The 16,488-nt window shown below is 37.1% G+C and overlaps 1 protein-coding gene across 2 annotated transcripts; it reads right to left on the bottom strand.

Moving 5' to 3' along the window:
• Positions 1-2,795: 2,795 nt before the first annotated feature.
• Positions 2,796-14,683, bottom strand: sfxn5b (sideroflexin 5b). 2 transcript variants are annotated; one of them, XM_037779759.1, is made up of 14 exons: positions 14,340-14,680; positions 9,767-9,835; positions 9,492-9,569; positions 8,015-8,041; positions 7,846-7,900; positions 7,733-7,758; positions 7,533-7,586; positions 7,188-7,244; positions 6,895-6,960; positions 5,548-5,638; positions 5,097-5,212; positions 4,780-4,865; positions 3,409-3,526; positions 2,796-3,163 (listed from the first exon to the last, which is right to left on the bottom strand). In XM_037779759.1, the coding sequence occupies exons 1-14, from the start codon at positions 14,394-14,396 to the stop codon at positions 3,086-3,088; spliced, it is 978 nt and encodes a 325-aa protein (XP_037635687.1). In that variant the 5' UTR covers positions 14,397-14,680; the 3' UTR covers positions 2,796-3,085. The 2 variants fall into 2 exon arrangements, with proteins under 2 accessions (XP_037635687.1, XP_037635688.1); XM_037779760.1 differs by lacking the exons at positions 7,533-7,586; positions 7,733-7,758; positions 7,846-7,900 and having other exon boundaries at positions 14,340-14,683.
• Between the last annotated feature and the right edge of the window lie 1,805 nt (positions 14,684-16,488).

A 16,488-nucleotide genomic window follows, 5' to 3' on the forward strand; every position in this document is an offset into this window, starting at 1 on the left:
AAGTAAATTGGAGAAAGAGTATTTATTTTATATATTTTTTAGATAATATAGATTGATATAGTTTGACTAGCAAACATTTAATAAACTTGTAGTAGAAGTATTATACAAAGAATTAAAAATACTAATCAGCAGTATAATATATAGCTTAAACATCATGTTTCAAATATTGTACAAAAGAAGTCATTAGGAATACAGTGGTGGTTTAAGAAACAGTCAGTAGTGGAGTAAAATGTCCTTCCTACCAGTTAGGAAAGAAAGTCAGCGTACAGTGTTACTGTATAAAACAAGTAGTTTCACATTATTGGGGTTAAAACACCTGGCATGTGATAAACAGTGTATAAACTAATATACATCTACAGTACAGTCTCCCGTAGACATATACAGTACATAGTGATCCAGTCCTGTCGTTCCCTCGTCAGTGCACAGAATATATCAGCACTGCAGCCTGGTTACTGCAGAGTTTCTCTACCTTCACATGATAAATACACTCGTTCCCGAGAGACATTTCTAAGACTTTTATTTTGAAATCTATCGCAGTGTTTCCCACAGGTCATAAAATATGCCGATATTAGCTTATTGCAGATATATTAGGATCAATGTGTTTTGACAATTGCAGTACAGAGAGAGACCAAAGATAATCCCCATGACATTTGCCTCTCTGGTTTGTCCAGCAGAGGGCACTGATGAGTGGTTTTGTTCAACAGTACAATGGCTCAGTACATATCTCGGGCAAAGGAGACTGTGACGGGCTCGGTTTTAAAGCTGGAGTGAAGATACTGGTATCATATGAAACTAGACGACCTAGGGCAGGGGTCTGCAATCTTTACTATAAAAAGAGCCATTTTAGAAAAAAAAAAAATAATAATACAAAATACAAAATACAAATCAAATAAAAATTTGAGCATTGTGATAAAGGTAACACAGTTTATGGTCTAAGCATATAGTATATAAGTCTAATGCAGTGAGGGCCAAAATTCAAATGTACTACGGAGTATTAGGGCCACATTAAAGGAAAAAAATCGGAGATTTCCAGAATAAAGTTACAATATTACGAGAAAGAAAAGTCATAATATTATGAGAATAAAGTCATAACTATACGAGAAAAAAAGTCGTAATATTACGAGAATAAAGTCATAACTTTCAAGAAAAAAAGAAAATAACACGTAAAATTACTACTTTATAATATTATGACTTTATTCTCATAATATTATGACTTTTTTTCTTGTAAACTTGTGACTTTATTCTCATAATATTATGACTTTATTCTCGAAATCTCAGATGTTCCTCAAAGTGGCCCTAATACTCCGTTGTTCCGTCGTACATTAAACCTACAACAATGATAAATAAAAATGAAAACGTAAACAAAAAACTGTTATTTTTAAAAATCCACAGGGAGCCACTGGAGAGGAGCTAAAGACCCGCATGTGGCTCCGGAGCTGCAGCTTGCTGACCCCTGACCTAGGGCATCCATTGGTATCAACCATGTAATGCTAACTTGTGGTGAAGGAGGCTAAATAACGCTACAAACGTACGCTAAATTTTGGTGTGGAGAACTGTCATGGCCATTTTCAAAGGGGTCCCTTGACCTCTGACCTCAAGATATGCGAATGAAAATGGGTTCTGTGGGTACCCACGAGTTTCCCCTTTACAGACCTGCCCACTTTATGATAATCCATAAATAAACCATGCAGTGTTTTGAATGCAGTATAAATGTGTTATTTTCGCCTATTCTAAAAATAATGTGTTTGAATATTTCTGCATACTGGGGTCCCTAAACAGTCTTGGAATTACATAAATTGGGTATCACTGTAAAGCTGAGACTCAGCTGAGTAATTGCATTCATGTGTGATGATGTTAGTCCCCATAGTTTTGTGTATTTAATGTGTTTAGGTAAGGAAATTAATGTTGGTTTGTATATTGTTATCTGTTATAAACTTGATTCAAAAGACCGTATACAAGACCAAGATTGATCATATCTTTAAAGACATTATTATGGGAAAATGTGGTGTTTGGTTTCTTGAAAAACACACAAAAAGCAAGACAAATATTATTATTTTTTAGAATAAATTTGTTAATGATGCAAAATCTTTTTTAACAAAAACCTTATTTTGTTGTTTTCCTGAAGGATGTTAAGCACGATGGGAAAGTACTTTCTAATTCAACTAACAAAAGGGCTATTAAGACGCAACATATCTGTATGTTTTATAATATTTTTGTCTAGTGTGATATATCCTGGTTTCTATTGTTATTGTTCTATGTGTATATTATCCCCTGTATACTGAATCTGTGTTCTTTTGTTTAATAAAAAAATTATAATAATAATAATTATATATATTAAATTGAAATTGGAACTGGTGACGAAGAGTCAAAAGGTTAAAAGGTTGACCAAACCACTGATTTAGTAAGTACTGGGTTTAAAATAAACCCGTGGACAAGCTCCTGTTTGGTACCACAATCTCAGTCTGTTGACAATACATCCTTCACTTCCTCTCACCTCACTGTTTTTGCTATCTAGCCGCAACTTTACTGTTTTGGTTCACTCTCATCGCTCTCATCAGTGTGGCCAAACAGGCAGCAGGTTTCAGCTGAAAATTCTCCTTTAAAAAAACACTGTGCACTTCCTGCTAAAACCAAACACACAGTTAGCGACTAACTGCTGAACATAGTGGAGCATTTAGCAGCTAAAGAGCCAGAAAAAGTCAGTTATTGCAGGTTTAAACTGTATTTATAAACCTTTGTCATTGGGTGAGAAAAGCAGCCATAACTATACGTGAGCCTGTGTGTGGGAAACACTGTTTTGTATATATTAAAAATCATTTAATTAATGCTAATGATTTCACAGTAAATATATCGTCATTTCTATACACACAGCTTCTTCTTTCTGTCAAACCTTGACTGAATAGTCGCTGGGCTCTTGAGAACCGTTAAAAAACAAACCTGTGTTAGTACATGATGGTCGACAGGCTCTGTTATGATGCTGCAGCAGAAAGACAAGAGGAGCCTCCCTGTAGAGGTCTTCTCCCTGATTTCACAATGCAGCCTCATTTCCATCCTCTGCTCTGCTCTCCCCACACCACGCCATCCATCATAAACCCTTGTTGTAGGTCACCACCTTGCAATCTGTTGCCATGGCAATCTCCGGCTCTAGGCAAGACACCTCGATCTGCGAAAACATAAAGACTGAAGGTAAAAATTTTAGCTCTGCATCTCTCTTGTCTTTAAGCTTTGGAAATCATTCTGACTTTTAATTAGACGTGGGAAGAGACATCTGGAATAGGAGGCATGTCAAGTGGTGTATGTGTAATTTGAATTTCTTTCCCAGCTGCTCTCTCTCTCTCGCTCTCTCTTGGTGAGCCATCTGGCCTTGAATTAGTAGCAGAAGCAGTTGAACCGACGTTGTTACTGTACCTGAGACATCTGGGGGAACAGGCTGATGGCCACGGGCAGCGACAGGCCGAAGGTAACCAGGCACACGAGGCTGTGGATGGGCAGCAACAACCGGCGGTTGCTCTGCAGGAAGCGCATCCTATACAAGTGAAGACGGGGATAAAAGGAAACGTGAGCCCGTTGTGTGCATCGATCCCAGATGACTCCTGCGGAAGCCAGGAGTTATTTTTGGATGTACAGAAAAGACATCACGGGTAGATTTTGGGGAGCTGTTTTCCACAATTAGTGGGTGTGAGATGAATCCGTCTGTATGAAAGTTACAGTTCTGGGTTTAATGAGTCAGACTCTGCAGATATCCTCTTTTATTTAACTTCATAATAGAAGCAGAAAGTCTATTTTTGTTCAGTCTTCTTTGGGTTTGAAAACACATTAGGCTGTATTATTACATTTTCTCTGGCTGTGACCTACTACTGAATGAATATATGGGAAGCACTTTGGGGCACAACATATGTCGTCTCTGGCTCATAAACAGAGAAACATTCAGAGTATTTTTAGACCAGAATCAAACAAAGACAGAGAGCAATAACTAAAGAAAGTATGAAGTTGAGGGGAAAAAAAAACATTCATGCAGGCCGTGTTTTCATTCTGACTGATCTCTAATTAATGCAGTACAATAAGTTGCCATTTTTCTCTGAATATACCTACATACTAACAGTAAACTACAACTGTTTTAGGTACATTTTTGAGTATTTAAAATAATGTTTTAAGTAGGGCTGTCAAAGTTAACGCAAATTTGTTTTAACACCACCAATTTCTTTAACGCATTAACACAACTTGTGAATTTTAGGTTGTAGCGGGCTCAGTTTTAAAGCTAGCGTGACGATACTGGTATCCTATGAAACTAGAAAACCTAAGGAATCCATGTCATACTAGCTTGTTGGAAAGGAAAATCATAAATAATAACACTCCAAACATATGTTACATTTTGGCGAGGAAAAACTGGCATGGCCAATAATAAATATATACATACATTTGCATAAAACAAGTATATTTGTCCACTCCTATGTTGATGAGAGTATTAAATACTTGACAAATTTCCTTTTAAGGTACATTTTAAACAGATAAAAAATGTGTGATTAATTTGCGATTAATCGCACAGTTGTTCCAGTTTCCCAAATGTGAATATGCTCTGGTCTCTTAATCCTTTATGATAGTAGACATCGTTGGGATTTGGACTATTGCTCAAACAAACTAGACATTAAAAGACACGACCTCGGGCTCTGTGAACTTCATCTTTTTGACAATCAGTCGATTCATCAACAATGAAAGTAAATGTTACTTGCAGCCCTAGTTATTTAAAAAAAAATGCCAACACTATATTTCCATACAGACCTCTCTAGGTAGGACATGATGATGGGGGGCAGGACAAAGATCGGCATCGGGAGGACCACACGTGTGAAGGCGGTCTCCGTGATTGCCTGGGGAGAAAGATGAGAACATTGTGCACACGCTTCATTTCAAATACTGCAACGAGTTGGATTTAATTTTCCCTTTTCATGAGATCAGATGTGTGCTGAGTGACAGGAGCCGAGCAGGAAATGATGCATTTTCCCATTATCAGCAATTCATTGGAAAAAAACAGCAAGTGTAATAAACCAGTGCAGTCGAGTAACAAGTACGCTGAGTATGCAAAAAAAAAAAACACTCACATGTCTCGCAGCAATTTTGGAGGATCCCACCACGTTCCCGTTGTCGTCCAGCACATCAATCCCTTCAGAGAGCTCGTTGTGTCTCATCAGGCCCACGTTACAGATGTTTGCACTAGCTGAGGACGAGGACAGAAACGCAGCTTTTATATTTTAATACAATTCAGCTGGAGACAAGAAATGCAGTCACGTATCAAAAGAAGAAATTCCTTTAGAAATACCCTTATCTTTAAAAGGAATACCCTAAAAAAAACACTTTAAAACTTCAGTTAAGTAAATATTCTTATTCAGTAATGACATTTCTGCAATTAACAAGCTCTGAAATTAGATTTATGTACATTGTTTGTAACATAGTAGAAGAAAAATAAAGTGCAACATCAGTAAGATGTTGTGTCTTCAACCAGCAGAGGGCCTCAACATTAGAACTGGTCCATGCGGTCCGTTGTAAACCCACCTACAGCTGGGAAGGGGACCAGTCTCTGAATTATCATTCTGGTGGCAGGACTCAGCTTGTTGGCCTTCTGAATCAGCACATTCAGGCCCACCTAGTAAACACAAAAACACTTTAATGTAACATCAGCTTTGTCTTAAAGAAATCTTATCAAAACCAACTCTAATAAATGTTGCTTTTGGCAAAAATTATGTTACATGCTTTAATTTTTAAAAAGTCCTTGTTACCATAAAGTATCTTAATCTGTAAGGACAGACACTTTCTGAAGCCAGCCTGCAACCTCAGCACACAGCATTTTATATCTATTTATTTAACCTTGATTCAGTCCTCACCATCGAGTACCTGGTGCTCCTTTTAATGTGGCTTCTAACGTGTATTGTGTTTTTATGTAAATGTGTTTTAATGTGTCCTGTTTGGATGTGATGTTGTGTTGTAATGTACGCTTTTTAATAGCAGTTTTTGCACATGCAAACCAAAGACAAATTTCTGCCTTTCGTTCGCAAAAAGTAGAAAACAAACAAAGTGTTATTTTTCTATTGTATTCTATTAAATACTGCTATACAGTAAAATGGTTCCTTGTATTTGCTGTGGTAATATTTGTATTACTAGTAGCATTACGATCCTTAGTTTGTTGCTAAAACATTGGCATTAGTACTACAACTTTATTGCTAAAACTATTTCAAATGATGAATAGTATTACCAGCACCACTAATGATATTGTTTATAAAAATACAGCCAAAAACATCATAACAACGGCTTCTGTGCGGTGAAAGTGCAAATGAGCTCATGACTTAACCCTTGTCTAGTCTTCACATTCTGTATACTCTCCTTAAATGACCCACCTTTGCTAAACCCCTAAAATATAGTAGCTTAATTGAAATTTAAACCCCAAATCTGTTTTGCCTGAAGAGGCAACCTGTCATTTATCACAGACTTTGTGAATATCTGAGTTTTCCTGTTCACAGTTAAAAAAAAACCTGAAACAATAACAGTCTTGAACTTTTTTTGGCAACATAGTTATATATTCTAATATGCTGCACAATGAGGAATTCAACTACAAAATATTAGTCTTCTCCCATTTATTAACCATCGCCCCCACCTCTACTCTAATTAGCACATGTAGAACAGTATGCAAGTCATGGCTTCAGCAAAGAGGGAAGGTGGGGGTGCTGAAGACCCTGCCTATGTCTGCATTTCTCCATTAGTAAAATAATGCTTTGAAGAAAAGACAACACAAGGGGTTAAATGTACAGCTCTAATGTGCAGGTAAAATTCACAAAAAAAAAAAAAAAATTCAAATCTAATTCTAGTATCCTGAAAGAGGATGTTGAAGTCATTGAACCCACTCACTGCAATAGAGACAGCGCTGGTCACAGCTCCCACGTAGCCTTGAAGAAACTTGGATGTCGGCGTCGGCTGAGGAGGGAGAAAAGAAATAATGTGTCACAGCTTTTATACATGGTTTACTCTCCATAGTGACATTTTGTCTTTTATATTGGGATTTAATAAGATGGTCTTTAAAAAACACTATACATGATATTCTATTATCGAAAAAGAACTAAATCTAAAGCAGCCGAAATTAATATAATTTTGTCATTTTTTGGGGGATTAAGATGTAAATATTCAGAGTAAATAGTTCCCACCTTTGTGGCGTTGCGGTTGGCGTAGTTCACACAGGCATTGTGACTCTGGTTCAGCCACTGTGGGGAAGAAGGAAGGAAATAAGGGATGAACAAAGGAAGGAAAGGAGGAGGATGGAGGAAGAAGATAGGGAGGATAGATAGACACATATTTACAGGCTTAAATGTTGCTTCATAAAGCAACAGCACACAGAAAGAAGCAAACAGAGCAGCAGCACTTCATTTCACAATGTCCTTATTCCAGCGTATAAACAGGTGGGAAAGCATTGCATGTACACAATAAAAGTGCGCTTACCAGATGGTACAATAAATGCAATGATTTTACAATATGTTGTTTTTTTACAGTACCTGCCATATAATGGTAGACACCACAGTCTGATTTGGGAGAAGAAGGCCAATGACCTAGATGAGACCAGGGAATAAGAGCTTATTTTTGGGGCAAAATAAGTCCAAAGTCTCATTTCATCTGTCCCCAAAACACGACCATGTGAATGAATGTCTGCACAGCCATGATTTAAAAATGTATGACTTTCATATGAGGGACTTACAATCGGTGTTCCGAATGGTACATAACCTGCACAGCGAAGAAATGATTTTCAGTGAGGACAAAATGGAAGAAAGTCGAAACAGCTTTAGCAAAGATCTTCATCTGAGGTCGTACCTGACATTCGAAATGGCATGAAGATCTTCTCTCCTGTGTCAGGATGAATGATGGCCTGCGTGCAGAGAGCGTGACATCATCCTCATGCTGCCAGGAGCCCGGAGGCTTGAATGTATGGAGGTGCAGTTAACCTGAGCGGACGTACGAGTATGACGGATGAATCACTTACCTGCTTGATCTTCTGGGCTTCCCACAGCTGCACAGGTAAGCAGAGAAGAACTATGATTATTCATTAGGTTTATAGTTGGGTCCAAAACCTCAATCCTATGACCATTCTCTGGCTAAGATGCTCTGATAAAAATACCTTCTAAAGTACATTTAACTTTTTTAACAATATTTTATAATTTATTCTGACATTACATTAGTAGAGGACAACCAAATCTGGGTAGAATCAGACCAAATCTGAGTAGAATAAGACCAGAACTGTGTAGAATAAAGACTAGATCTAGAACCAAATCCGAATAAGACCAAATCTAGGTAGAATAAGTGAGTGTCTGGATGACCGTTTATGATTATATTCAACCCGATATCTCGCCAAAGCGTGTAATAGACCTGCCTGTCCACCAGAGGATAGCGTGTCAGTGTCACGTTTTGCCTCACCGAGTCGTGAATATTACACACATGTATGAAGGTGCAGTACCAGCAGAGGGCAACAAAACTTAGGTTTAGGAAAAACATCATGATTGGCCTTAAAATAAGTATGTAAACTAAGTACAACACGTACAGAAACAACGTAACAGAAGTATGAAAAACACGTCACAAACGTCACTAAAAAACACGTCACTTACAAATTTAACTTACAAAACAAAAAAACGGTCTCCTGGTTGAAAGTCCTGTGTTTGTTGGACCCATCCACGTCCCCACCCGCGCTCCATCTTTCTCACATTTTATTCTACGTCAGCAGCTCTGAGCATTGCATATTTACACGGATGCGTTTACATTGCAGTCCTGAGGAGTAGAATGAGGTGTGTCAACTTTCTAAATTGTGACCTACAGTAAATGTCGTTCTTACACAAACAAAAACACAGAACTCACCCCTCCTCAAATGGCCTACTAGCTACAGCGGTGCAGCTGATGTGACCTGCGGCTGCAACATTAACCGGTGAAAGTGCCGGTCAGTGCCGGCTAATGAGAAGCTGCTACCTGAATGTTTTCTACACTGAACTTTAATGAGAAAAGAGAGAGTGGAGATAAGTGATGCATTAATGGGCCGAGAGAAACGCTATAGAGTCCAGAATAGGCAGGAAGGTCACATTTGTGGACTATTCTGACAGAATTAGCAGAGCTCTATTAGAGTGTTTTTGTGTTATAGGATAACATTTAGCCTGCTGCAGGTCACAATTTAGACAGATGTCACACCACATTCCACTCCTCGGGTACAAAGAGATCTCTAATGTGCCAGTTTGGGCGAGATCCAACGTTAATTATCTACACAACGCTTTTATGATTTGGATATAATCCAGAGTCCATGTGTCACGTAATCATGTGACTTCTTTTTATCCGTTTTGCTCCAACCAGGACTTTGTTTAGCCAACTGTCACTACATACTTTGTGTACTATGTTTCCTTTCTTTACGGCCTTCAGGAACCCACATTATCCTGCAACATCCTCTGTGTTGTATCACATCAACGTCAGTAAAGACTCACCTGATGATCAGACACTCCAGCTGGAAGCTCGCCATGTTTGTAGTCATCGAGTAGTTTCATGCATTCTTTCAGTCGTTTCTACACTCAGAGGAAAAAAACAAAAAAGCATGAACAGATTTTCTGTCTGATCAATTCATTCAGCTCTATAAATATTTGTTACTTGACAGTTTATTATCCTCAGGTGGAAGGAAGCTCAACCTTTGTAGTGAAACTATGTTGTGAAACCATCTATCAATAACATTATAGACAGTTTTACAGGTTGTTTTTTTCTTTACCTCGGACACAAACAGGGTGCTGGGGTCGATGATGTCTATGAAGTGTCGCAGTCGACCGAGGAATGAACCCTTGAAAAGACGGTATATGACAATGTTAATTCTTAATGACAGTAGACATAAACAACAGCGGACATCCTCCCCTCTGTGAACGGATAATTTCACAAGATTCATCACTGCTCACTAGTTTTAAACATCCTAAAACGTTGCTTTGTCTGTTGCACACTTCTGATTTCAAAATGACATTTATGTATCTATAATGTCACATTAAGCACAGTTTATTGTTATATACATGTATATAAACAGGGCTGAAGAAAAACTTGACACACAGTGCTGAGCTGCATCTCAAATTAATCTTCAGGTTCCAAGCTTTCAGATGATGTACACCACTTCTATGTGACATCTACTGTTGACCTGCTATCTCCCCCTAAACACCCCCTGTACCAACCTAAAAAAAGACAAAAACGGTTCTATTGTGGGTCTCAGAGGCTTAATGAGAAATTAATAAACAGATCATTTGAAAGGAAAACTGAACTGTTGTATACAGTCAATGATGAAATATCAAAACAAAGCACAGCCAATTATCAACTGTATAAAAATGGACAAAGTCTTTGTTATCACAACTGAACAATCCAACAAAAATACAATAGAGATTTAAAAGTAAAATGTGCCTTTTGAGATGAACTTTTTAAGTAAATGCACTAACAATCTGTACATTTAACAAACACATTCCTCCAAGAGAGTCTTGGAGCTGCTGGCCCTGTTCTCTGTTCCCTCCACTGTCTCCGTCAGCATGCCGACTGCTAAGTATGTGTGCCAGCAGTCTGAAAAGGCCCCACAGCAATCTATGCCAAGAGTCTCTTTGGCAAACCAGATGGGCGAAAACATGGCAGCTTCAATCAGATTCCCCTCGGAGACATTTATCAGTTATGAAGAGCAGAAACACAGACGAGAGAGACGGTGGAACAAACCCGTCTGTATTTTAATTATCTGTTCAGCGTTGGGTCCTAATTGAGATGACTGGAAACATCACAAAGTCCCTCCTAAAGACTGTAAATAAACCCTCTCGTCTGTACTGTATCCCTGGATTTCCTGCCATTCCTCCATCACACGTCTCTCCTCCTCTGACAGGCCATATGTGCTGCAGTGCTGTTTTGTAAGAGAGGGGTAGACTGAGGATCCATGTGAGGAGCCCGCTTTAATTATGCATGAGTTTCAGCTCCCCGGAGAGTACACAACAAGGCTAGAGCGCGGCAGAAAGCACAGACAAACTGAGCAAGATTTATGCTGATTCAAAGACTGGCCTAATTTTAACTGCTTTGACGCAAGGAGCTGAAAGTATTACAGCACCTTTATCAACCCGACACCAACTTCAGGTTGCAGATGGGGAAAATAAAAAGGTTTACAGGGTCAGATATAGAAAAGACTTCCTGCTAGAAAAAACCATCAGCAATAGGAGCCGGAAGCCGAGGATTAATTACTCTCTTCTTCCTTAAAATGATGGTGATCTAAGAGAAGAACTTGTGATGGTAAAAATAGTAATTCACATGAGACAAAGGGTGTAAATGAACTGTTATTAGTGAACCGTCATATCCTGTGATAATTAGTCCCTCAACCCTCCAACATAAGAGCATAACCCCCAGACTGAAAGAGACACAAAACCACGTTGTTTTGCATCTCTTGTGGTGGTTTTCTATCTATTTGTGGTGGTTTTGCCTCAATATGTCGTCATCTGTGCATCCCTTATGTGGTTGTTTTGCATCTCTTGTGTTTTTTTTTGCATCTCTTTCTGGTGGTTTTGCATCTCTTTCTGGTTATTTTGTGTCTCTTTCTGGTTGTTTTGCTTCTCTTTCTGGTTATTTTGCTTCTCTTTCTGGTTATTTTGCATCTCTTTCTGGTTATTTTGCGCGTCTTTCTGGTTGTTTTGCTTCTCTTTCTGGTTATTTTGCTTCTCTTTCTGTTTTTTTTTGCATCTCTTTCTGGTTATTTTGCATCTCTTTCTGGTTATTTTGCTTCTCTTTCTGGTTATTTTGCTTCTCTTTCTGGTTATTTTGCATTTCTTTCTGGTTGTTTTGCTTTTCTTTCTGGTTATTTTGCTTCTCTTTCTGGTTATTTTGCATCTCTTTCTGGTTGTTTTGCTTCTTTTTCTGGTTATTTTGCTTCTCTTTCTGGTTATTTTGCGCGTCTTTCTGGTTATTTTGCTTCTCTTTCTGGTTATTTTGCATCTCTTTCTGGTTATTTTGCGCGTCTTTCTGGTTGTTTTGCTTCTCTTTCTGGTTATTTTGCTTCTCTTTCTGGTTATTTTGCATTTCTTTCTGGTTGTTTTGCTTCTCTTTCTGGTTATTTTGCTTCTCTTTCTGGTTATTTTGCATCTCTTTCTGGTTATTTTGCGCGTCTTTCTGGTTGTTTTGCTTCTCTTTCTGGTTATTTTGCTTCTCTTTCTGGTTATTTTGCATCTCTTTCTGGTTATTTTGTGTCTCTTTCTGGTTATTTTGCGCGTCTTTCTGGTTATTTTGCTTCTCTTTCTGGTTATTTTGCATCTCTTTCTGGTTATTTTGCGCGTCTTTCTGGTTGTTTTGCTTCTCTTTCTGGTTATTTTGCTTCTCTTTCTGTTTTTTTTGCATCTCTTTCTGGTTATTTTGCATCTCTTTCTGGTTATTTTGCATTTCTTTCTGGTTGTTTTGCTTCTCTTAGTTGTTTTGCAGTTGTTCAGCCTCTTTTTCTGGTTGTTTGATTGACTTTCCTAATAGAAATGTTAACAGTCACTTCAAACTGAGGCCCAGAAGCCCTACGACCCATTGGGCCTGTGCCCAGTGAGCACATTCAGTAAACCATTCATGATTGTTCTGTCACAATATGTGTGAGAAGTGAAGTTAAAACTTAACTTGTTTTCCCTTTCGGTTTTTTCCATGATGTCATCCAGCATTTTGATATCAGTTAAAATAATAGCATTTAAAAAAGGTTTAGTGACTTATTTATACAATCTGCTGATGGACCTTTGCTCTGTGCAACACCATCCTGTGAATAATTTCCTTCAAACTGCTATTTAATAAATTGCTTTGAAGAAAGCGGCCTTTGAAATTTAAATGCAGCTTCCTCAGTTAATGTGCCATCCGAGTCAACGTGAAGGTCACATTATCTTTCAGGGCTGACCAATGCTAATTCATTTCTGAGTGAGAATTGAGTAATGGGCTTCGGATAAGGACGGACAGCCCATTAGTCTCGATCACATGTGGGGCTACAGACGTTCTGCAGAAAGCATCCTGGAAGAACTTGAGGGTGTTAAACCTGCAGCAGGCAGATTGTTTTTGGCATCATTGGGCAAAAATTCAATAATAACCTTTCAGCATATTGTAATTCAAGTGTTCTGAGAGAAAACTAGACTTCTGCTCCTCCTCATGGCTCTGTTTTCAGGCTTCAAAAAATCTAGCCCTTGATGGGAGACTTTGACCAATCACAGGTCATTTCAGAGACAGAGAGCGTTCCTATTGTCTCATTCAACAGAAGCAGCTGTCAATCACTCGCGAACTCCATACGGTCAAACTAGGCAGCGCTGATCAAATATGAATCAATATTCTGTTACTGTAATGCCTATTTTATTTTGCATCTCTTTGTGGTTATTTTGCATCTCTTTGTGGTTATTTTGCATCTTTTTCTGGCTGTTTTGCATCTCTTTTTGGTTATTTTGCATCTCTTTGTGGTTATTTTGCATCTCTATTTGGTTATTTTGCATCTCTTTGTGGTTATTTTGCATCTTTTTCTGGTTGTTTTGCATCTTTTTCTGGCTGTTTTGCATCTCTTTTTGGTTATTTTGCATCTCGTTGTGGTTATTTTGCATCTCTTTCTGGTTATTTTGCATCTCATTCTGGTTATTTTGCATCTCTTTCTGGTTATTTTGCATCTCATTCTGGTTATTTTGCATCTGTTTGTGGTTATTTTGCATCTCTTTGTGGTTAGGAGCACCGGAGGACACAGAGGCACATGATTGTTTTTCAGATTACCTGTCTCATGCACTACTGTCAGGATATATTGTTATAAAAAATACAACTTTTTTAAAAATCACATTTGCTCCACTTCTACCCACTACTGCTTTGAAGTGTATATTAATGCACAAAATGATGCGCATATTTGTAGATAATGTATCAGAAATCATCCATTTAAAGCCTAAAATAAAAAAAGGAAAAGAGGAAAAACAACATTTCTGGTGCCTTTAAACTGAGTGTGTTGTCTGCAGACCTTTAACAGTCTGATATAATCTCTTACGGAGCAGCTTCGAGGCAAAGGGTGTGAAACCTGTCAGTGAGATGATAAACAGCGAACCTGCAGACTAACCAGTATTTCAGACATAGTGCAACAATAAATAAACTCTAAACTAAATGCAGAAGTTCATTATCAGCTCAAAGTTGTTGCAGTTTTGTAACAAAAGAGCGCAGATCAAAGACAACTTTGAGCGCATCAGATCAGATCAGCTGCAGCAGCAAGGAGAGGGAGAGGAGGAGGAGGAGGATGTTTTCAACCAGAAAAACAAAATGTCATTAATGCATATTATTTAAATAGAGGATGGAGATGGACTCACCTGCTCGTATCGAGGTCTCCCGAGCTGGAAGGCAGGACACGCTGCAGATTCCGCCATGACACCCAACTCTTTATTTATTAATGAAGTGAATCATGAGAGCGGATCTCCAAGTGGAAGAGAGAACTACACTCAATGTGTAAACTAGTGTGGAGCAGCGAGCCGCTGTGCATGCTGGGAGATGTAGTCCTCTGGTTTGCAATCACAGTGGCAAAGTTGACCCGCATGACTACACATCCCAAATGAAATCGATAAGGGTGAAAAGCTATTGCATAACTGTTCAGATTGATCTTTAGTGAGAGAGAGAGAGATTACAGTTGATGCAGCCATTAGGTGTCAACATTGACCCAGTTAATCATTAGATGATGTGAGGATGAGGAGGAGGAGGAGTGGCCTGAAGACACAACACATGGAGAGTATAATGATCAGCCCTCAGGTTCACTGGATTATAATAAACAAAGAAAAGACACCAATAAATAACCTGCAGCCAATAATAAAATATATATATTAGTCACCTCACTGACACTTTCATTATAGGCTCTTGTCATTAATTGGCCTGAGGGCAACAGTCTAAAGTCTATTAAATGTGCATTAATCCAGATTCACTATTCACTCTATTCCAATCTACTAAAGAAATAAAAAAAATAAAAATAAAAAATGACTGCCTGATTAAATAAAAAAAACATTTATTTTTGGTTTAATGTAACTTTTATTCTCTTTTCTTTAATTGTATTATTATCTTTTTTTATTATAGAGTTTACTGCTTTTTTAATTCTTTATTTTATTCTACAGTATGTAAAGAGTTTTTGAGAAATTTGAAAAGTGCTATATAAATCTGATGTAGCCTATTATTATTATTATTATTATTATTATTATTAATAAGTAATTTTAGACACAAACATGGAGAGTATAATGATCAGCCCTCAGGTTCACTGGATGATAATAAACAAAGAAAAGACACCAATAAATAACCTGCAGCCAATAAAAAAAACAAATATTAATCATCTCACTGACACTTTCATTATAGGCTGTTGTTATTAATTGGCCGACAGCAACAGACTTTCAAATTGACTAAAGTCTATTAAATCCTTCACATTATTATAAATCTTAATCATATTGCACATATTATCCATGACATCTATCCCAATCTACTAAAGAAATACAAAAATAATAATAAAAAAATGACTGCCTGATAAAATAAAAAAATGTGTTTCAGTGGTGTAATGTACCTTTTAATCTAATCTTTTCTTTAATTGTATTATTATCTTTTTTTCTTTTTGTATTAAAGAGTTTACTGCTTTTTTATTCTGAATTTTATTCTACATTATGTAAAAAGTTTTTGAGAAATTTGAAAAGTGCTATATAAATCTGATGTAGCCTATTATTATAATTATGAAGAAGAAGAAGAACTGAAGTAAAGTGGTCAGCAGTGCAACTTGTCAACATTGTTATAAATGCAAAAGACTCAATTTACAACAATGTTATCTCTAATAAATCAGATAGCAGATTAAAATCTCTCTGAGGACAAGGTCCATGTTGAACCAGCAGTTTTCATCACTGTGTAGTAAAGACCGCCCTCTAGTGGAGAGATATCAGCATTACTGCATCATATCATATCATACATACCATGTCATATCATATATATCATACATACTGTACAGTCTGGAGGATGTTTAGTGTGGAGGACAGAACCTGCCAAAAATAAATTATTAAATAAATAAATGACTCGATAAATAAATAAATATGTCACGAAATGTAGTAAAAATAATATAAAAAATAAATGTAGCCATTAATTAATTGATAAAATGTGACATAAATTGGTATTTCTGTTTTAATTTGCTTTTTCTGTGTCATAGGGTCATATGTTGAGTGACAGCCCCCTAATTTGCATAATGAGGCAGAATACATAAAGAAATGTAAAAAGAAATGTGTAGAGAAATAAATATGAAATATGAAATAAATAAAAAAGAAATGCAAAACGAAATTCATTAATTAATTATTTAATTAATTAATTAATAAAAAAATTAATAAAAAAATGAATAACAAAAAAAATTAAAGGGAAAATTAAAAAGAAGATTAAATAAATAAGGGAATTAATACAAATATATAAATAAAGAAGCAAGTTAAAACAGAAATGTTATGTCACATTTTA

This window comes from Sebastes umbrosus, chromosome 9, assembly GCF_015220745.1.
Source record: "Sebastes umbrosus isolate fSebUmb1 chromosome 9, fSebUmb1.pri, whole genome shotgun sequence".
Classification (NCBI taxonomy): Eukaryota; Metazoa; Chordata; class Actinopteri; order Perciformes; family Sebastidae; genus Sebastes; species Sebastes umbrosus.